At 40.2% G+C, this 22,655-nt stretch overlaps 2 protein-coding genes across 2 annotated transcripts; both read left to right on the plus strand.

Moving 5' to 3' along the window:
* The first annotated feature begins 781 nt into the window (after window positions 1–781).
* On the plus strand, window positions 782–2,288 carry LOC121793714 (acid phosphatase 1-like). The gene is made up of 2 exons (XM_042191755.1): window positions 782–1,889; window positions 1,968–2,288. The coding sequence occupies exons 1-2, from the start codon at window positions 1,507–1,509 to the stop codon at window positions 2,236–2,238; spliced, it is 654 nt and encodes a 217-aa protein (XP_042047689.1). The 5' UTR covers window positions 782–1,506; the 3' UTR covers window positions 2,239–2,288.
* An 11,347-nt stretch (window positions 2,289–13,635) lies between these two features.
* Window positions 13,636–16,215, plus strand: LOC121793513 (acid phosphatase 1-like). The gene is made up of 3 exons (XM_042191532.1): window positions 13,636–14,724; window positions 14,803–15,012; window positions 15,906–16,215. The coding sequence occupies exons 1-3, from the start codon at window positions 14,342–14,344 to the stop codon at window positions 16,081–16,083; spliced, it is 771 nt and encodes a 256-aa protein (XP_042047466.1). The 5' UTR covers window positions 13,636–14,341; the 3' UTR covers window positions 16,084–16,215.
* The last annotated feature ends 6,440 nt before the right edge of the window (window positions 16,216–22,655 follow it).

Below are 22,655 nucleotides of genomic sequence, written 5' to 3' on the forward strand. Positions count from 1 at the left end.
TATAACAATAGTCATTTAGTCAATGTATATACCAAATCTTTATTAAACACGACGAGTAAAAATTTCATGATCCCTCCATACCATATTGACATAATGATGTGGTGCACCTCACCATTAATTTCTTGACAAATGGAAATAAATAGGAACACGTGCCATATGAATTGGACACATATTTTATAAACTGACGGAACAATAAGAGGAGTAAGCGTCCATGTGCTCCATCTTATGGAAACTCTCCTAATAATATTAATTATGGAAATTTCCATATCTAATTGGCGCTCATATACTATGACAATATATATATATATATATATACACATTGATCTCATAATATAATATAATAAATTAAACATATTAAAAATATTCATATTGCATTACTTTCATGTCAAGGAAACAAAGTCATACTACAACTCTTTGTGATAGTACTATTTGAAATTTTATAGGTAAAACCTTTTTTCTTGTTATATACTTATATTACTATATACGAAAAATTTTTAAAATAAAAATTATGACTATAAATTATATTTTGTTAGTATAATAAAGTACTCCTATAATTTTTTTTATCTTTTTATTAGCATATAGAAATTCAAGATTTTAAAACAATAAAAATAGAAAATAAAAAAGATAGTATTTTTTGAAATTTTATGGGTTAACTTTTTTCTTGTTATATACTTATATAGTACTACTATATACGAAAAAATTTGAGATTTTAAAACAATAAAAATCAAAAATCAAAAAAACAAAAAGGAAATATTCGTATCTTATTTCAAATACTAGAATAGTATAAAGGTTGCCAAAAAGTTTAATTCTGTCAAACTTCAATAATAGCTAGTACATAACACAATTCTCACTTCCATAATTAATATTATTAGGAGAGTTTCCATAAAATGAGCAAAATGCAAATGGATGTTTACTCCTCTCTTATTGTTCCTCAATTTATAAAATATATGTGTTCAATTCATATGGCATGTGGGTCTATTTATTTTCATTTGTCAAGAAGTTAATGGTAAGATACACCACGTCATTATGCCAACATGGTATGGAGGGATCATGTAATTTTTACTCGTAATTTTCACCTACAACGTATGCGGGTTCCACCGGCTGGCGATTATATAAGAAGCTAATTTGATTGGATGGAAGTATGAAACACGCATTCACTCAAATTTATCACTTGTTTTATAATGAGATCCAAAATATTAAGTATATTAAATACTAAAAATATCATTAGACAAATATATCCAAAATATTAAGTATATTAAATACTAAAAATGCAACGTAATTAAATAAGATGCACTTTCTCACATTGACTACTCCATTTACTTTGCTCACACGCCATTTTCATGGCAACGAATTGAGGTCATAAAATTGAAAGCAGGGAAGTTGAAATCCAGAAAAGAAAAGAAAAGAAAAAAAAAACAAAGATTTTCTGTTCACGTCACGAAAAGCATTTCTTCAACAGTTAAAAATCCCCAATTGGATCAAAAGGAATTATTCCATTGGTGCGCTATGATTCTATTGAAACAGCTCCTTCTCTTGTCCTTCGTTTTGCCGTTCGCTTTCCCTCACGACGCTGAACCATCTCTGATCGTCCAAATCAACCAGCCACAGCTGGATAAACTCGACGCCCAAGCACATTGTACGAGCTGGAGGGTGGCTGTGGAGGCCAACAATCTGACCCCTTGGAAGACGGTTCCGGAAGAGTGCCGTGATTATGTGATGCAATATATGAGAGGGAGAGGGTACCTCCTCGATCTCCAGAGGGTCGCCGATGAGGCTGTATTGTATGCCAGAAGTGTTAAGTTGAACGGGGATGGGAAATTCGCCTGGGTTTTTGATGTGGATGAGACTCTGCTTTCGAATCTCCCCTATTATGCTCAACATGGTTACGGGTATGTGTCGCTGTCAATTACTCTTCATAACTTTATTAAACATTAGAATGTGATTCTGAATTATGATTATTGGTGTAGGTCGGAGATATTTGACGGTGGGAAATTTGATGAGTGGGTTGAGATGGGGAGGGCGCCGGCTATAGAGTCTAGTTTGAAGGTGTACGAAGAGGTATTGAATTTGGGATTTAAGGTCATTTTGTTGACTGGTCGAAGCGAGAGGTATAGGGGTGTTACGGTTGAGAATTTGTTCCAATCTGGATTCCGGGATTGGGGCATGCTCATTCTCAGGTTATTCCTTCCCTTCTATTTCAATGTCTCTGTATTTATGGATTATCTTGTAATTGTGTGAAAATGATTTTGAGCTTGAATAAGATGATTTAGCAAATATTTTGATGTTCATGATAAGGATTTCTACAATGTGAGTGAAGCAAGATAACCAAATTGTAGAAGTAATCAAGGGTTTAAGGATATCCCAAGTTTCTGATTAGATAGTCTATACTGTTTTTATCTATCTATGCTAATCCACTATAGTAAACGCCCCAAAATGCACTCAGCCATTTTCATGATCTGTTGCTTTATGGTTTTGCTGCATTCCTATGGAAGATTTGAGGACTATTAAGAAAACAACAATTTGGTTTCATGTTTTCATCTGCTTAATTGTTTATCTGGTTGATAACGAATCATAGCATGTGAGTGTGAGTAGTGCCTATGTAAGATTAATGGCACCATCTGCCTAATCCTAATGCTGGGAATCCCCATGAATCCGTGATGGAAATGCAGATGCATCCTCGTAGATTGATTTATGATGGATCCGCGAATTTCTGATGTTAGTAAAAGCTGGTAGAGAATGAAAACTACAACACACAGAATTTACGTGGTTCGATTTACTGAAGTAAATCTACGTCCACGGGAAGAAAGGAGGGCAAGATTGTATTGCTTGATCTGGGATTACAGCTTACAACACAGACTTGCTATATGATTTTATCTCTAGAGAGCTTAACCTTCTTCTATCTGATCTAAGTTCTATTTATATCTTGAACTAAGATCGTGGCTTGCATCACCACCCTAAGTCGTGGATGTCGTGTAGGTCATGGCCTAAGATCGTGGATGTAGCGTAGGTCATGGCCTACGATCGTGGCCTGAGTTGACACCACGTGGTAGTGGGTGTGTTGGACATCCTGTATGGGTCCACTAACTCCTTGTTCGGTCGAATACTGAGACCGAACTGCTTTGGTTGCCGATCTGAGAGTAGAGCTTGATGCCGACCTGAGAGCAGAGCTTGATTGGATGGCTTTTACCGAGCTGTAGGCTGAGGCCGAACTCTTTGGTAATGCCGAACTCATACTCCTGCTTTGGTTGCCGATCTGAGAGTAGAGCTTGATGCCGACCTGAGAGCAGAGCTTGATAGGTTGGCTTTTACCGAGCTGTAGGCTGAGGCCGAACTCTTTGGTAATGCCGAACTCATACTCTTCCTTGGGCTTTGGGCTGATGGGCCGTCATTGCTGTTGGGCTTGTTTAGTACGCACCCCATCACTACCCCCCCCGAAAAGCGAAGTGAATCACTTCGGCGAAGCGAGTCACTTCGGCATTCTGGAAAAGGGTACGGGGGAGGCTGAAGTCAGGGGACGTGCCCTGCGCGTGACTGCATTAAATGCGGCATTAAATGCGACAGTAAAATCCGGCCGTCGAATCCTGAAAAGGTGGAATATGAAACGGTGCGATGATTTGAAATCTTTTCCCAATCTGATAAATACCGCCTTTCTTCATCATTTGAACACCTTTGCTATTGGCTTCTTCTGCACTCTCTATCTTTTGCGTGAAAAATTTCCTTCCGCTTTCAAAAATTTCCTCAGGATTTCTTCAAACTTTCAAAGAGTAAGAACCATGTCTGCTTCTTCTTCGTCTGAGTCTGGTAGCGGTAGAAAAGGGGGTAAGGGGTCTTCTAGCCGGAAAGAATCCGGGGAGAAGACCGTAGAGTATTTTCACAGTATCTTGAGTAAGGATACTGTGATATCCCTTTACGAAAAATACTCTTTTCCTGGGGGGAAGGCGGTGGTTCCCGACGATGATCATAGGGCTAACGACCCGCCGGAGGGTTATGCCACCGTTTACGAAGCCTGCTTAGAATGCGGGCTTCGTTTCCCTCTTCCCCCACCTTTTGTAGAGCTTCTTGATTTTTTTCAACTCCCTTTAGGTCAGGTGACTCCGAATTCTTGGAGGCACTTGTCGGCTTTTGCTGCCGAACTCCGTAGGTTAGATAAGGATCTGTCTCTGCGGGCAATCCTTAATTTTTTCCAATTTAAAAGGAAGGGATCTTGGTTTTACTTGATCCCCTTACAGCCTTTTAGGGCATTCTGCAAAACCAAGTGGCCGAAATGGCAAAACCGCTTCTTTTTTTATAATAGGACAGCGGCTCCGGGCTTCCCCTGGAGAGGACCGAAGTCCGTGATTCCTCATCCTCGGTTAGAACCATTGGCCGAGCTCGATGGCGAGCTCAACAAGATTCCCATAGTTAGGAAACAATACACGGAGTCTGAGCTCGTCAAGGGCGACGTCGTGTTCGACATCTCGTCTTCGGACGAAGAGGCCGAGGGTGAGGATTTCTCTTTACCTTTATGTTCTACTGCTTTAACGAAGAAAACTAACCTTGCTTTCTTGCTTTTTGGCAGTGTACATGCTGAACAAGGCTACCCGAAAATCTTCGGAGTCCAAGGAGCCGGAGAGGCCGAAAACCACCAGCTCGGCGTCTGATGCCGAGAGGACTCCGAAAAGGCAAAAAACCTCTTCGGATCCGAAGAAGCCGGAGTCAACTTCGGCAAAGGGGAGGGGGAAGGCCCAGAAGCCCCCGAGAGCGCCAGAGAAAGACGTGGTCTTGGCGCCTCCTTCGGAACATATCTGTGAGCCGTTTTTATGGCCCACGGACTTCGCCGAGGTGAATTCTCTTCTTGATTTTCTGGCCTTGCTTTTTTCCTGTATTTTTTGTGGTCCCTTTGTTGACTTTTTTCTTTATTCATTTTCAGAGGAACGATATGCTCTCCAAGCTCGTCGCCGTCGAACTCTCCAAAGCGTCCAATGACTATGCTGAGATGCAGAGGAAGTTGGCGGCTGCTTGTCATCGGGCCGAACAGGCTGAGGCTAACTTTGAGAAGGCCAGAGCTGCTAGGATTTCGGCCCAGGATGAAGCTCAGTTTGCCAAAAACCAGCTCGTCATCCAGCGGGAGCAGACGAAACGGAGGGATGCTGCTGCCGTGGTTGCCCAAGGGGAGGCTCTCCGTGTTTACACGGAGAAACTCTTTTTGAGCAGCCAGTTCTCGGCCTTTGTCGGTAGTCTGGTAAGGCTAATCGCCGATAAGGGCGAGCAGGGGGCCGATGTCGTGCTGCCTCTGTACAGCCGAGAGATAGCGGCTCGGCTTCAGAATCTGCCGCTCCTTGAGGAGCTCGCTTCATCTTCGGTCCTGCTTTCTGCAGACCGAGTCCGGAGTTGTCGAGCTGATCGGGACGAGAACCTGGAGGCTATCTTTGCCTCCGTGGGACCCGTTTCACCCGCTTCGACTTACAACGGAGAGGGTGAGGCCGAGCCGCTGGAGCGGGAGGCCGAAGTCGATCAGGCCGGGCATCCGGAGAAGGAAGCCGATCAGGAGGCGGAGGCGAGGCCGGCAGGAGGCGAGGCTGAGGCTGAGGTAGCCCAGGAGAAAGAAGCTGTACCAGACCGAGGAGCCGGAGACGAAGCTGGCGGAGTATGATTTCGTCTCCCTTCTCTTAGTCTAGTTTCTTCCTTGTAAAATGGCCTTGAAGCCCTAGTGTAAAAAATTTTCCTTGTGAATGAAAAATTCTCTACACTTGTCTTCGTATAGCTTTTCGTACTTGCCTTTATTCCTGTTGTATTTTACTATCTGCTCGGTACAGCTGCCGAACTAATATAGCTGCTTTGTACCCAAGGAGATGGAGATACTTCACTGGAAACGGCTGTACTCTTCGGCTTTGGACGAAGCTGAGAGAAGAGCTATAGCCGATCAGACGAAGAATGACGAGCTTCTGGCTCGTTTAGTGAAGCTGGAGGCCGATATCAAGGACTTAGAGTCCGATAAGAAAGATCTGGAGGCCGAGCTGAATACGGCCATTGCTGAGAGGACTGCGTATGAGGATTACATCCGTGTGCGCGGGGGAATGACCATATCAGATGTTCAGAGTCGAGTTGACGAACTGTGGGAGGAATATCATGTACTCCGTATGAACAATGTGCTGGAGAGCCCGGCTTGCCAACAAGTTGTGACATCACTGCGGCGTTGGGCTTCTCGGTACAACATTGTTCTTTCTCGGCGCCCCTCCATAGAAAGATTCCTTCGGCATATCGCGCCAACAGATGCTCGCACTCCAGATCAAACCTCTGGTTCCCTTGTTCAAAATCCTACTCCCAGCCAACAACGAACTCCGGAACAGCCGGAAACGTCAAGACGAGAACGGGCTCAGGAGCAACCGGAATCGTCAAGACAGGGACGGACTGAAATTCGCCGAGGAGTTGTGACTATGAGCGAGCAAGATCAGCAGATGCTTATTGCAGAGACTCTTCATCGCCGAGGTGTTAGGACTTCTCGGGCTCGGGGAAGAGGCGTTGGGTCGAGGATAGCATCTCGTCGACCTGCTTATTCTTCATCTGCTCGGAACAACCGAACTCGGCTTCCAGAGGATTTTGCAGATAGGTGGCTTAACTTCAGCAACCCTGGACAGTAGAATAGTCCTTTGTAATAGCGTAACGCCATTTTGTAGGGTAGCTAAGTTGTATGCCGAACAAGATTTGAAAAATGAAATTTTGTTTTCGCTTCTAACACTGTATTTACAGCTTAGCGAAAAAATTCCATCGTACTCGTCCTCGGTCTTATGAAGTAAACTTCTTTGACCGGACTTGGGCCTTGGTCTTATGAAGTAAACTTCTTTGACCGGACTTGGTCCTTGGTCTGATGAAATAAACATCTTTGACCGGACTCGTCTTTGGTCTGATGAAATAAACATCTTTGACCGGACTCGTCTTTGGTCTGATGAAATAAACATCTTTGACCGGACTCGTCTTTGGTCTGATGAAATAAACATCTTTGACCGGACTCGTCTTTGATCTGATGAAATAAACATCTTTGACCGGACTCGTCTTTGGTCTGATGAAATAAACATCTTTGACCGGACTTGGTTTGTGTTCTAATTTGGCGATTTTTGTCGCCGGGATCGAACTTTCCCTTGTCCTAATTCGGCGAGTTTTATCGCGTGGATCGGACTTTCCCTGTTAACCGAAGTGGTCTTATGCAGTAAACCTCTTTGACTAGACATGGTCGTCCCCGGTCTTATGAGGTAAACTTCTTTGACCGAACTTGGTCGTCCTAATTCGGCGAGGTTTATCGCGTGGATCGGACTTTCCCTTATTGCAGTTCGTTTCAGACGAAGTGCTTGTTAAGCTGAATCGCGGTCTTGTATCCTCCTTGGAAGCTTGGACTCACAATCGTTGGCTTATTGCAGTTCGTTTCAGACGGACTGCTTGTTAAGCTGAATTGTGGTCCTATATCCTCCGTAGAAGCTTGGACTCACAATAGTCTTTAATAATCGATCTAAAAAGGAGATCAGTCTTTAAAGAACGATATACCTTGGTACCATTTGTAAGAGACGACAAGCACATAGAGACAAAACACATAGAGAAAAAATGAAAAGGACGAAGGAAAAAAACTTTAAACCCTTTTTTTTAAAAAACGACAAGTAAAAGGTACAAGTAAAAAACAAACAAATAAAAACACATACCCCTATGACCGAACTAGACACGAGACGGACTGACCGGACTTTTGTCTCTTACAAGTGGAACTTCTTGAGGTTGGAGACGTGCCATGTTCGGGGTACTTGTTCTCCTGACATGTGAGTCAATTTATAAGACCCTTTGCCGAGGACTTCTGACACCCGATATGGACCCTCCCATGTGGGTTCGAGTTTGCCCAGCTTTTCTGCTCGGCTTACTTCGTTGTTTCTCAAGACGAGATCTCCCACTTGAAATTGAAGCTTTTTTACCCTTTGGTTATAATACCGGGCTACTTGCTCCTTATACTTGGCTGCTTTTATGCACGCCAATTCTCTTCTTTCTTCGGCGAGATCTAGTTCTGCTCTCAGTCCGTCGTCATTCATTTCTGAGGAGAAATTTAGAGTTCGGGGACTGGGTACGCCGATCTCCACTGGAATTACGGCTTCAGTGCCGTACACCAGACTATACGGAGTTTCACCGTTGGAGGTTTTGGGTGTAGCTCGGTAGGACCATAGGACTTGAGGGAGATTTTCTACCCATTGTCCTTTGGCTTGTTCTAACCGAGCTTTTAACCCTTTCACCAGAATCCGGTTCGTTACTTTCGTTTGTCCGTTTGCTTGGGGATGGGAGACCGAAGTGAACCGCTGTTGAATGTCCAGCTCTTGGCACCAATTCTTGAACGTCTTGTCGGTGAACTGAGTCCCATTATCCGAGATGAGGATGTGGGGTATGCCAAATCGGCACACTATGTTCTTCCAGACGAAGTCCAATGCCTTTGAGCTCGTTATTGTAGCTAATGGTTCAGCCTCCACCCACTTCGTGAAGTAGTCCACGGCAACGATAAGGAATTTCATTTGCCGAGGAGCTTGAGGAAGTGGTCCCACTATGTCTATGCCCCATTGCATGAAAGGCCAAGGGCTTTGCATAGTGTATAGATCGGTCTGCGGCATCCTTGGGACATTTGCATGAATTTGGCACTTCGTACACTTCTTGACGAGCTGCACTGCCTCTTGTACCATGGTTGGCCAATAATATCCCCATCTCAGAACTTTTTTAGCTAAAGCTCTGGCTCCGATGTGGCTACCGCACGATCCTTCATGAACTTCTCTGAGGATGTAGTCCGTCTCTTCTGGTCCTACGCACCGCAATAACGGCTGGAGGTAAGACTTTCTAAAGAGGACTCCTTCATGAAGTTCGTACCGAAGAGCTCGGCACGTGATCTTCCGAGCTTCTCTCTTATCCTCGGGCAATTGTCCTTGATCCTGATACTGCAAGATCGGCGTCATCCAGTTCGGCGAGCTGGATACTGAATGTACCTCGGCTTCATCAATGCTTCGATGCATTAATTCTTCCGCCTTTGAGCTCGGATCTGAGGCCAATTTACTTAAGGCATCTGCTCGGCTATTTTCCGCTCTGGGAATGCGGATTATCCGAAAATAGGAGAAACTTCGGCTGATGCTTTGCGCTTTGTCCAAATACTTCTTCATTCTCTCGTCACGAGCTTCACTTGTACCCAACATGTGATTTACTATGACTTGTGAATCACAATGGACTTTGAGAGATTTGACGAGCAGACTTTGCGCTAACTGGAGTCCGGCCAGGAGGGCTTCGTACTCGGCTTCATTATTAGTAGTGGGGAGTAGGAAACGAAGTGAGTAGGTTACCTCGTGTCCGTCGGGAGCGACAAGTAAAATACCAGCTCCACTTCCCATCTTGTTTGAAGCTCCATCTACGAATCCGCTCCAGCAGTCCGGCGGCTCTACTTCGGATTCCAAGGGCTGTGCTAGTTCGGCATTGGCAGAATTCTTCTGTTCGGCAATAACGGGAATTGCTTGATCGAACTTCGCTTCTGCAAGAAAATCCGCCAAGGCTTGTCCCTTGATGGCTTTCCGAGGTAGATATTCAATTGTGTGCTCTCCCAACTCTATAGCCCACTTGGCGATTCTGCCTGATGCTTCTGGTTTGGTCAACACTTGCCGAAGTGGCAGATCAGTTAAGACGCATACCTTGTGAGCATAGAAGTATGGCCGCAGTCTCCTTGCTGCATTTACTAATGCTAGAGCAATCTTTTCCAGAGGTTGATACCTGGTTTCTGGACCTCTTAATGCTCGGCTTGTAAAATAGATGGGAAGCTGCTTTAGGCCTTCTTCTCGTACAAGCACCGCGCTGATGGTTTGATCCGATGCCGCTAAGTATAAGAATATTACTTCGGCTTCGGTTGGAGCAGAGAGAATAGGAAGCTCGGCTAGATAACTTTTGAGCTCGTCAAAGGCCCTTTTCTGCTCGGCTCCCCACTCGAACTTTGGTGCCTTTTTCAACACCTTGAAGAACGGCAGTTGCTTTTCGGCTGCTTGGGAAAAGAATCGATTCAGTGCGGCTAGACATCCGGTTAGCCTTTGCACGTCATGTATGGACTTCGGCATTGCCATGTTCTGAACGACTTGAACTTTTGAGGGGTTTGCCTTGAGTCCGTCCTTTGAAACCCAACAACCCAGAAACTTTCCCGAATCTACCAAAAAGGTACACTTTTGGGGATTAAGTTTGAGGTTGGCTTTCTTGAGCACGTTGAGAGTGGACTTGAGGTTGTGCTCGTACTCCGAAGTGCTTTTGCTTTTGACGACTATATCGTCAACATATACTTCGACCTCCTTTCCAATCAGGTGCCGAAAAAGCTTGTCTACCATCCTTTGATAAGTGGCTCCGGCATTCTTTAAACCGAATGGCATCTTTTTATAAGCGAAAATGCCGAAATCAGTAATGAAGGCCGTTTTTGAAGCGTCAATCTCATCCATTAAAACCTGATGGTATCCTTTGTATAGATCAAGAAAACAAAAAATTTCAAAGCCTATCAGAGCTTCTACTTTTTTATCTATGTTCGGAAGGGGATAGCAATCTTTGGGACAGTGCTTATTTAGATCGGTGAAATCTATGCACATCCGCCATCCTCCTTCCTTTTTCTTGATCATGACAGGATTGGCCACCCACGAAGGATACTTCACTTCGAATAACACATCCGCCTTCAATAATTGACGGACTTTGTCATGGATGACTTGACTTCGTTCTGCCGCAAAGAGCCTTTGCTTCTGTTTTATCGGCCGGACCGAAGGATCAATATTTAAACGATGAGTGATTACCTCGGGGGGCACTCCGGTCATGTCCAACGGAGACCATGCAAAGACGTCTTTGCACTCCTTGAGGAGCTGGATGGTTTTTTCCCGAAGTAGAGGCGTTCCCGCGAAGCCGATCTTAACCGTTCTGGATGGATCGTCTTCGTACAGCTGAACTGTCATCGAATTCGGCTCCGGTATGACTTCGGTCATTGCCTCTAACTCCGGCTGCTGTGATTGCTATGCTTGGTGGTGCCGATCTGACTGCTCGGCACTTCTAAGCGCAATTTGCAGACACTCCTTTGCTCTCTTTTGGTCACCTCGGATGACCGCTATCCCTCCTTTAGTAGGGATCTTGATGGTGAGGTGATAAGTGGAGCAAATGGCCCGAACTGTGTTGAGCCAGTCTCTTCCCAGGATGACGTTGTACGGGGACCGAGCTTTCACCACGAAAAACTCAATCATCGTACTGGAGCTAGTAGGCGCTTTCCCCACCGTGATCGGAAGGCTGATAATACCTTCAGGGCGGGTGTCCTCCTGGGCGAAGCTCTTCAGGGGAAGCGGAGCCGGGCTGAGCCGAGCTGGGTCCACTTCTAGTTTGTCGAAGCACTCTTTAAAAAGAATGCTGACTGACGCTCCTGTATCCACAAACACCCTGTGGATCAGTTTGTTTGCCACTCCGGCTTGGATGACAATGGCGTCTTGGTGAGGAGAGATGGCCGGGACGGGATCAGCATCCGAGAACGTAATCACTTCGTCCTGCTTCAGCCTTTTATGCGTTGGCTCTTCTCGATTGGAGCCTCTGCGCTCTGACTTCAGGGACGACTTGGTCTTCCCGGCAGGGAGAGCGTCAATAGTCAGGATTACTCCATCATATTGCGGCTCGTCATCGTCTTCGGGATCCGGCTGCCTTTTCGGATCCTGAGGAGCGCAGTTCGCACCTCTCTGCTTCTTATTCTTCTTTGACTGCTTGCTTTGGTATTTTTTCAATGTCCCTGCCCTCACAAGAACATCGATACCTGCAGCCAAGTTTCTGCACTCCTCGGTATCGTGACCGTGGTCTTGATGGTAGGAGCAGTAGTTATCCTGGGGTCGGCGCGCGGCAGATTTCGTCATCCGCTTTGGCTTTTCGAACAGGTCAGAGTGTAGTTCGAAAATTTCCGCTCTCGGCTTGTTCAGCGGTACGAACTGAGCGAGCGGCTTCTCGGGATTGAGACGGGGTCCCAATCTGTCTTGCACCGGAGTCCTTTGAATCCTTTCAAAAGGAGTTCGGCGAGGATGTCCCTGATCGCCAAAAGGAGTTCGGCGAGGATGTCCCTGATCGCTATGATCGGGCTTCCTCCTGTCTCCTCGGGACGATGAGCTGTCTAACGACCGTTTGCGACGGTCTGCCTCATCGGCCCGGGAGTACTGGTCCGCAATGTCCCACATTTCCTGAGCTGTCTGCGGACCGCACTCAACGAGCTTCCTGTAGAGAGCTCCGGGCAGGATTCCATTTTGGAATGCCGAGATGACAAGCAGATCGTTGAGATCGTCTACTTGCAGGCATTCCTTGTGGAATCTTGTCATAAAGTCGCTGATTTTTTCGTCGCGACCTTGACGAATGGAAAGCAGCTGAGCCGAAGTGATTCGGGCTTCCGCTTTCTGAAAGAACCTCCTGTGGAAGGCATCCATTAGATCTCGGTAAGATCTGATGCTGCCCTGGGGGAGGCTATCGAACCACCTTCTCGCGTTCCCGATGAGCAGCTCGGGAAACAGCTTGCACATGTGGACCTCGTTGAGACCCTGGTTCGCCATGTTATACTGATAGCGCCCCAAGAAATCGTGAGGGTCCACGAGCCCGGCGTAAGTCATCGACGGAGTTCGGTAGTTCTGTGGTAGGGGAGTTCGGGTGATGTCGTCCGAGAACGGAGTCTTCAGTGCTCCGTACACGGCGAATCCGATATCTCGTCGGTATGGAGGAGATTGAGTTCTCCTGTGATTCCGGTACCGAGGAAGAGCAGGAATATGTCGGGGTTGAGGATTCTTCTTCCTGGAAGACACGGCACTACTGCGGTAGTGACTTTCATGTCTGGATGAGGAAGGAGAATCCTCCGCTTTCGTCTTCGGCTCTTGGCTCTTTTGCAGGAAGGCTAAGAACTCATCCTGCTTCTCAGCCAAGAACAGCTTGACAGCCTCATTCAAATCAGGCTGCTGGGAAGACTCAGTGGGACGATTTTTGGAGCGGCCTGTTCCTTCGCCATGAGAACTGGTGGTGGATTTATCCCTAGGCTGTTTTCCAGACCTATGAGATGGATTGGCTTCCTCCTGGTTCTCACGGGCAGGAATACGGGTACTCTGCGATCTGGTATGCATTTTTTGGGTGGAAAAAAATGGATCAAAAATGGATCAAAAATTCGCTTTATAATAAATTAAACATATTAAAAATATTCATATTGCATTACTTTCATGTCAAGGAAACAAAGTCATACTACAACTCTTTGTGATAGTACTATTTGAAATTTTATAGGTAAAACCTTTTTTCTTGTTATATACTTATATTACTATATACGAAAATTTTTTAAAATAAAAATTATGACTATAAATTATATTTTGTTAGTATAATAAAGTACTCCTATAATTTTTTTTATCTTTTTATTAGCATATAGAAATTCAAGATTTTAAAACAATAAAAATAGAAAATAAAAAAGATAGTATTTTTTGAAATTTTATGGGTTAACTTTTTTCTTGTTATATACTTATATAGTACTACTATATACGAAAAAATTTGAGATTTTAAAACAATAAAAATCAAAAATCAAAAAAACAAAAAGGAAATATTCGTATCTTATTTCAAATACTAGAATAGTATAAAGGTTGCCAAAAAGTTTAATTCTGTCAAACTTCAATAATAGCTAGTACATAACACAATTCTCACTTCCATAATTAATATTATTAGGAGAGTTTCCATAAAATGAGCAAAATGCAAATGGATGTTTACTCCTCTCTTATTGTTCCTCAATTTATAAAATATATGTGTTCAATTCATATGGCATGTGGGTCTATTTATTTTCATTTGTCAAGAAGTTAATGGTAAGATACACCACGTCATTATGCCAACATGGTATGGAGGGATCATGTAATTTTTACTCGTAATTTTCACCTACAACGTATGCGGGTTCCACCGGCTGGCGATTATATAAGAAGCTAATTTGATTGGATGGAAGTATGAAACACGCATTCACTCAAATTTATCACTTGTTTTATAATGAGATCCAAAATATTAAGTATATTAAATACTAAAAATATCATTAGACAAATATATCCAAAATATTAAGTATATTAAATACTAAAAATGCAACGTAATTAAATAAGATGCACTTTCTCACATTGACTACTCCATTTACTTTGCTCACACGCCATTTTCATGGCAACGAATTGAGGTCATAAAATTGAAAGCAGGGAAGTTGAAATCCAGAAAAGAAAAGAAAAGAAAAAAAAAACAAAGATTTTCTGTTCACGTCACGAAAAGCATTTCTTCAACAGTTAAAAATCCCCAATTGGATCAAAAGGAATTATTCCATTGGTGCGCTATGATTCTATTGAAACAGCTCCTTCTCTTGTCCTTCGTTTTGCCGTTCGCTTTCCCTCACGACGCTGAACCATCTCTGATCGTCCAAATCAACCAGCCACAGCTGGATAAACTCGACGCCCAAGCACATTGTACGAGCTGGAGGGTGGCTGTGGAGGCCAACAATCTGACCCCTTGGAAGACGGTTCCGGAAGAGTGCCGTGATTATGTGATGCAATATATGAGAGGGAGAGGGTACCTCCTCGATCTCCAGAGGGTCGCCGATGAGGCTGTATTGTATGCCAGAAGTGTTAAGTTGAACGGGGATGGGAAATTCGCCTGGGTTTTTGATGTGGATGAGACTCTGCTTTCGAATCTCCCCTATTATGCTCAACATGGTTACGGGTATGTGTCGCTGTCAATTACTCTTCATAACTTTATTAAACATTAGAATGTGATTCTGAATTATGATTATTGGTGTAGGTCGGAGATATTTGACGGTGGGAAATTTGATGAGTGGGTTGAGATGGGGAGGGCGCCGGCTATAGAGTCTAGTTTGAAGGTGTACGAAGAGGTATTGAATTTGGGATTTAAGGTCATTTTGTTGACTGGTCGAAGCGAGAGGTATAGGGGTGTTACGGTTGAGAATTTGTTCCAATCTGGATTCCGGGATTGGGGCATGCTCATTCTCAGGTTATTCCTTCCCTTCTATTTCAATGTCTCTGTATTTATGGATTATCTTGTAATTGTGTGAAAATGATTTTGAGCTTGAATAAGATGATTTAGCAAATATTTTGATGTTCATGATAAGGATTTCTACAATGTGAGTGAAGCAAGATAACCAAATTGTAGAAGTAATCAAGGGTTTAAGGATATCCCAAGTTTCTGATTAGATAGTCTATACTGTTTTTATCTATCTATGCTAATCCACTATAGTAAACGCCCCAAAATGCACTCAGCCATTTTCATGATCTGTTGCTTTATGGTTTTGCTGCATTCCTATGGAAGATTTGAGGACTATTAAGAAAACAACAATTTGGTTTCATGTTTTCATCTGCTTAATTGTTTATCTGGTTGATAACGAATCATAGCATGTGAGTGTGAGTAGTGCCTATGTAAGATTAATGGCACCATCTGCCTAATCCTAATGCTGGGAATCCCCATGAATCCGTGATGGAAATGCAGATGCATCCTCGTAGATTGATTTACAATCACCAAATGTACACTTAGGCTGCTATAACATTTGTGGATGCAGTATAATAGTCTCTGAATAGATTATGATTACACGAGGGAGGCATAGTCATCGATATCTTATGTCAGATGAATTAAGTGAGGGAGATATAGTCATCGATATCTGCTGTTAGATGAATTAAGTGAGGGAGACAGAGACATCGATATCTGCTGTTAGATGAATTAAGTGAGGGAGACAGAGACATCGATATATGCAGTTAGATGATAACTGTTCTTGATTGAATTTATGGAACTTAATTCTTTAAAAAGATATATCCAAATGGTGATGCTTCAGTGTTTAAGTTCATGGAACTTGGTTAAAACATGTGAAAAATTAAACAACATTTACTACACAGGTCGTCGGAGGATCATGGAAAGACAGCAATGGTGTACAAGTCGGAGAAGAGGAGAGAGGTGGAGCAGGAAGGTTACGAAATAGTGGGAAACTCTGGAGACCAGTGGAGTGATTTGTTGGGGTCTTCCATGTCCATACGTTCTTTCAAGCTTCCAAATCCCATGTATTACATTCCTTGATCTATTCTTTTACCATTCAATAATATCTGTAACTTGCTTGTAAATCTATTGTTTGTCAAATTTGAATGATGTACAGGAAGATCTGGGAACTAAAACATTAAGTGTTATATATGTTGGTTTGTTTAGCTACTATATGTGCGTTGATATTTGAATTGTAAATACTAGAAGCTTACTTAGAGCGATAATCCAAGTAGATTTAGTTGAATAAGATTGGATAAGTGCAAGAAATGGCCAATTTCCACTACCAATCATGATTAAACACAGCCATCCATAAAATACTTGAAGCATGGAACAAAGAGTGACCTGGTGTCAAAATATTTAATGATTTGAGTCATGATTGAAAAACAAGCTAATACAGAAGAAGCCAAAAAAGAGGGGTTGAAATATTGAATGATTGGTTTCAATATTGCTGAATCCTTCTTATCTATCTTGGTGTTTGTACACAAGTCCTTCACGGTCTAACACAAAAGCCTAAGAGACTGTCCAATAGGAACCTTAACAATAAGATAATCTAGCAAAGCTATAAGCAGATCAAACAAAGAAAATAAGAGGAAAGTATAGGTATGCAACGTATAACTTAGGATCACTACAACCAATTAATCCTTACACACAATAATTTGGAATATTTTTTTTAAATAATCCCGTTTCAAAAATCACGCACAGGAACATTTTGCAAAACCAAATATAGAATTTATAATATACTATAATAATCCATAACATAGATGATTTTTGTAAAATGTGTTTAAAAAATGCTTAATGGAATTAATTATCAGCCCAAATAAATTACTCCACCTGATAAGAACAAACTGTCCAAGCCCAATTTCAGCAATTTGTGCTTGGGCCTAGCCGGATAAATACACCTACACACAACTCAAGTCGCTTCTTTAAATATTTCATGCACATAGTTAACACTTAAGCAATCTTCTGACATGGTATTACTACTCCTATTAATTTAGTGGCCCAAGCAAGGTGCTAGTTTTAACATCTCAATCCAAATATTTTGAGCCCAAATACATTTTTTGAACCCGACATAATCAGTTTATACATATCCTTACCCAAATTCTAAAGCCATAGTCCCAGACTCATTCATTAGCTACTCCTTTCTTAAATTTTATGCCCCAACAAATGAGTCAAATAACATGGGATGGATGGAAGTAGTAGTTTGTTTTAATATCCCAATATCATCCAACCATTATGACAACATTTAATACTCCTTCCGTTCAAGATTTAAAGTTTCACTTTGACTTTACCGAATTTTAAAATGTGAAGAAAAGTTTATGAAAATTTAGTAAATATAAGTCTCACTTTTATATGCATAAAATAGAATTATTAATGGTTTAGAGGTGTGTGGACCCAATTTATCCAAAAAAAAAGTAAATGAGACTTTAATTAATCATGGATGTCATCGATTGAAAAAACGAGATACTCCCTCCGTTCACCAAAAATAGAAAAGGTTATGAATGACACGAGTTTTAATATATAATTGGTAAAGTAAGATAGAGATAGGAAAAAGTAAGAGAGATGGAGGAAAAAAGGTAGTGGAATGAGTGTTAGCGGACTGTGGGATCCACCTTTAAAATGATGTGTATGATTAGTATTGGTTGAAAATTTTCCATTTTTAGACTAAGTCTAATTTTAGTGGACACCCCAAAATAGTAAAACTAGTCTATTTTTTTGTAGACGATGGAGTATTATTTTGTGGACATGGAGTAGTATTTTTGTTAGAAAATTTTCCAAACAGTGATATATATTATGATTGTTAGTTTTAGCTCTTGACCGAAAAAGTCTGCATTTTTTTCCAAAAGGATAAATCAATCAAGTGACTTCACAAAATAGAGTTAGAAATATTCAGCATAAATAGTTTTATAAGTCCTCCATTCTTCAGAGAGTATTATCCAATATAAACACCACATATTTACCTAGCTTGAAATAGCGTGAACTTGCCATATCCCAATTCGTGGGCAGTGGGCTAGTTTCATTTCATCTTCTTTCTTTATATAATTCCAAGTAGAAAACAAAATAATTGACCAAATGATTAAAAAATGTGACGAGCTAAGGGAAGATTGCGGTGGTATGGTGCATGTATTGAGTAAAATATGCATATTGGAATTCCAACAAAATTTTCCATGGATAAAAAAGTGGAGTAATATTAATTTGAAATTGGTGGAAGACTTTCCCAAAGGCAATTCTATTTTAATGGTGTGGAATTTCATAACGCAAGTCACATGGAACTTAAGTGCGCATGTACGTAGCCAATTAGTACATTTGCTAATAATATTCAAATAGTACTACTTAATTATCACTTGATCAAGACTACATGAAAAACACGTTGAACTTTATTTCCTAGCATACTAGCCATAGCGTAGCGTGATGGATGATTTGGTGTAATTATACTAGTCATAAATATTAAATGTGGAAGATATGGTGGAATTTAGGATAATTCTTCTCAATGTTTCTTGATTTTATGTCAGTATTCGTCACATTTGATTTTTAAGATAGTATATTTGAAAAGTTAAAATTACTTGTGTTCTCCAAAGACATTTCTTTCCTTGAAGTTCACATTTTCTTTGTTTTTGTCGAACATGTGTTTGATTTTTAAGTAGTGGAGTAGTATATATTTGAATAGTTTAAATTCTTCAGCATAGTATTATGCCTAACTAGATAAATATTCAAAATAGTTTCTCAAAATTCAAATATTTTCTCAAAGTTTACTGTTTTTTGCTTATGTTCGTACACATGATAGATTTTGGAGGTGCTGTGGTGTGAAATAAATAAGTGATGTATAAATGTGTGCATAAAGAAAAATATTCCTTTGAATGCATGTTGCCCTGACTTTATGAATTTGCAATCACTATTATCACTTTATCAGTGTGTACCATAGTAAATTCTCATTTCTTAACAGTATGCAAATTACATTTGAAATATAAATTTATCAGTGTGTAATTGTGATAGTCAGACATGAAAATGAATGGTTATTTTTTTTTGATGAGCTAATTTGGAAAGGATTGACACTTTTGTTGAGGGTACTACTTGTGTGCATGTGAGCGTCTTGTCTAAGTGTCTCATTTCCTATATCAATTCCGAATTAAATTTGGTTTCCCCACTTTCAAATTTATAGTTGGGGTCTTCTTTTTTCTTGAGTTGTATCTTGGTATAAAGACATAAACTACCAATGGGTAATAAAATGAGTGGGTCATGACACTTATATAGTAGTTTTATTAGTTTTCTCTTGACATTGATGTGAGATAGTTAAGTTATATGTTACTACTCCTTCCGTTTCTTCATAGTTGAGGCGAAACTTTTCAGCCTCGAGTTTTAGAAAGGAATGTTAGGTGTGTTAAATAAATAGATAAAAAAGTAAGAGAAAGGAAAATGCAGAGAATAAAGTATAAAATGAATAAAGTAGAGAGAGAAAAGTAAGAAAGAGAAAAAGTTACCATATATGGAAATGACTCAACTATGAAGAAACTTTCTGAAATGGAAAAATGACTCAACTATGAAGGAATGAAGGAAGTACTATTTTTTTTTCAATTGTTCATACCCTCCCTCAAACCATTCAAGGTGAACATTGGAGGGATTGAACTTTTTTCTGGTCAATGGACCACTGGCGCAAGGTCATTTTTTTTAATGAGTGAACTACGCAAATGGTCCCTGAACTATGCCTTTTGCACACCAATGGTCCCTGAACTTTAAAAATATCGTGGGTAGTCCCTAAACTAAAGTGTAATCACATTTATGGTACTTTTTCACTATTCATCACAATTTTACACCCAAAATGCCCCCAAGGCATGAAGTGCATTTTGGGACTTTCATATCTAGGTATTGAATTTGATATTTTCTTTATCTAGTACTAAATATGATATTTTCTTATAGTTTGAGTACCTAAAATGATATTATTCACTTCAAGTACCTAAAATGATATTATTCACTTCACTTTTTCAACATTTCTTCTTTCTCTCTTTCTCTAAAAATAAAAATAAAAAATAGTACTATGAAATTATTAAATATATTAATTATAAAAATCAAAATTATAAATTTAATTATAAAATAATTTTCACAAAATTTAATTTTGATTGTGATTTGATTATTTTTTAATATTAAAAATTAATTTTTTTAATTAAAACTAAGCATTAATTTTTGAAAAAATTAAGAATTTTCGCGAAAATTCTTAATTTTTGATTATATATTCTCTTGATCTATTATAAGTTTTGATGATATATTCTCTTAATTAATTTTTTTAATTAAACTAAGCATTAATTTTTGAAAAAATTAAGAATTTTCGCAAAATTAATTTTTAGGAAGTAAAAAATTAATAAGCTTACTTGCATGTAAAATGTGTTGAAGTCGTTGTAGCCATCCCTACATACATGGTAAAAGAAATTTTTGACGCTTGAGTACGAATGCATATACAAGGCTCATCAATCAGCAAGGTTATTAAGTTATGACTATATCCCAATTCTCATGGTCAAAAAACAGTTACAATCATAGATTCTTGGCCAAAAATAAAACTTCCATAATTTCCCAAAACATCAAATACTTTGTGAATTACAAGAGTTTTCCCTCCACACTCAACTGACAACAATCAATCTTCATGTGAGTGAACAATAATAGATCAAGAGAATATATCATCAAAAATTAAGAATTTTCGCAAAAATTAAGAATTTTTCGAAAATTAATGCTTAGTTTTAATTAAAAAAAATCAATTTTTAATATTAAAAAAATAATCAAATCACAATCAGAATTAAATTTTGCGAAAATTATTTTATAATTAAATTTATAATTTTGATTTTTATAATTAATATATTTAATAATTTCATAGTACTATTTTTTATTTTTATTTTTAGAGAAAGAGAAAAAGAAGAAATGTTGAAAAAGTGAAGTGAATAATATCATTTTAGGTACTTGAAGTGAATAATATCATTTTAGGTACTCAAACTATAATAAAATATCATATTTAGTACTAGATAAAGAAAATATCAAATTCAATACCTAGATATGAAAGTCCCAAAATGGCCTTCATGCCTTGGGGGCATTTTGGGTGTAAAATTGTGATGAATAGTGAAAAAGTACCATAAATGTGATTACACCTTAGTTCATGGACTATCCACGATATTTTTAAAGTTCAGGGACCATTGGTGTGTAAAAGACATAGTTCAGCGACCATTTGCGTAGTTCATTCTTTTTTAATTTATGTGTAGATATATTGTTGGGTCAAATTTAACCTAATAATTTATGGGTAGATATATTGTTGGGTCAAATTTAACCCAATGACCTGTTATATCTTACATTTATTCATCTCACCCTACCCATGACACTATTATCTTGTTGTGTAATGATATGAACATTGTCATCTGCTTCCCCTCTGTGTGGCTGCCGTGTGTTGCATTAGCCCCACCGCGATGACACTTGTTCAGCCCCTTGCATACTGCTGTCTCTTTGTGGATTTGGGAATATATATATAGGGTAGTGATCAATGTATAACTAATCTTAAGTGTATAACTAGAGAATAAATCTCAGCCACACATCTTAATGGAACAAATATTATTAATTTTAATAAAATAAAATATGCTGAGGGTATTTTTGGAAATTACTTTCTGAATTAAAACATGCGATCAAATTACGCGAAATCTTCCAAATCTGCGATCCTTTCTTCTTCCAAATCGTAATTCTGAGCTGGGGGTGGCGCCGGAGAGGATACTAGCGGCGGTGGGGGAGCTGGCAAAGGCGATCGGGGCGGAGGGGCTGTTGGCGGATTCAATCGTCGCGCCAATGCTGAACAAACCCCAAATCAAAACCTACCTCTACGTCGGACTCACCGGAATCAGCGTCGGCGTGTAAGGAGACGCAACGATGAGCTGCCGTAGAAGAGAAGCGGAGTTTCGGAACAAGAGCGGGGCGCGGTGGCTGTAGGCTCTAAGATTCGTCTTCGATATAGTTAGTTTCCGTCTACGTTTAATGTTACTGATGTATCTTGTGATTTTACTTCACTCTTGTTTACAAAACATCACTCTTGTTCTGATTTTACTTCACTCTTGTTCACAAAACACATCACTCTTGTTCTGATTTCACTTCACTCTTGTTCACAAAACACATCACTCTTGTTCTGATTTCACTTCACTCTTGTTCACAAAAACACATCACTCTTGTTCTGATTTTACTTCACTCTTGTTCACAAAACACATCACTCTTGTTCTGATTTCACTTCACTCTTGTTCTGATTTTACTTCACTCTTGTTCACAAAACACATCACTCTTGTTCTGATTTTACTTCACTCTTGTTTACAAAACATCACTCTTGTTCTGATTTTACTTCACTGTTGTTCACAAAACACATCACTCTTGTTCTGATTTTACTTCACTCTTGTTCACAAAACACATCACTCTTGTTCTGATTTCACTTCACTCTTGTTCACAAAAACACATCACTCTTGTTCTGATTTCACTTCACTCTTGTTCACAAAAACACATCACTCTTGTTCTGATTTCACTTCACTCTTGTTCTGATTTTACTTCACTCTTGTTCACAAAACACATCACTCTTGTTCTGATTTCACTTCACTCTTGTTCACAAA

The sequence above is a fragment of the Salvia splendens genome, chromosome 3 (genome assembly GCF_004379255.2).
Source record: "Salvia splendens isolate huo1 chromosome 3, SspV2, whole genome shotgun sequence".
NCBI lineage: Eukaryota > Viridiplantae > Streptophyta > Magnoliopsida > Lamiales > Lamiaceae > Salvia > Salvia splendens.

Coding starts and splice junctions, on each gene's coding strand:
- LOC121793714 (XM_042191755.1), top strand. CDS start 1,507: ATGATTCTATTGAAACAGCTCCTTCTCTTGTCCTTCGTTTTGCCGTTC. Junction 1,890..1,967: donor TATGCTCAACATGGTTACGG/GTATGTGTCGCT, acceptor TTATTGGTGTAG/GTCGGAGATATTTGACGGTG.
- LOC121793513 (XM_042191532.1), top strand. CDS start 14,342: ATGATTCTATTGAAACAGCTCCTTCTCTTGTCCTTCGTTTTGCCGTTC. Junction 14,725..14,802: donor TATGCTCAACATGGTTACGG/GTATGTGTCGCT, acceptor TTATTGGTGTAG/GTCGGAGATATTTGACGGTG. Junction 15,013..15,905: donor TGGGGCATGCTCATTCTCAG/GTTATTCCTTCC, acceptor TTTACTACACAG/GTCGTCGGAGGATCATGGAA.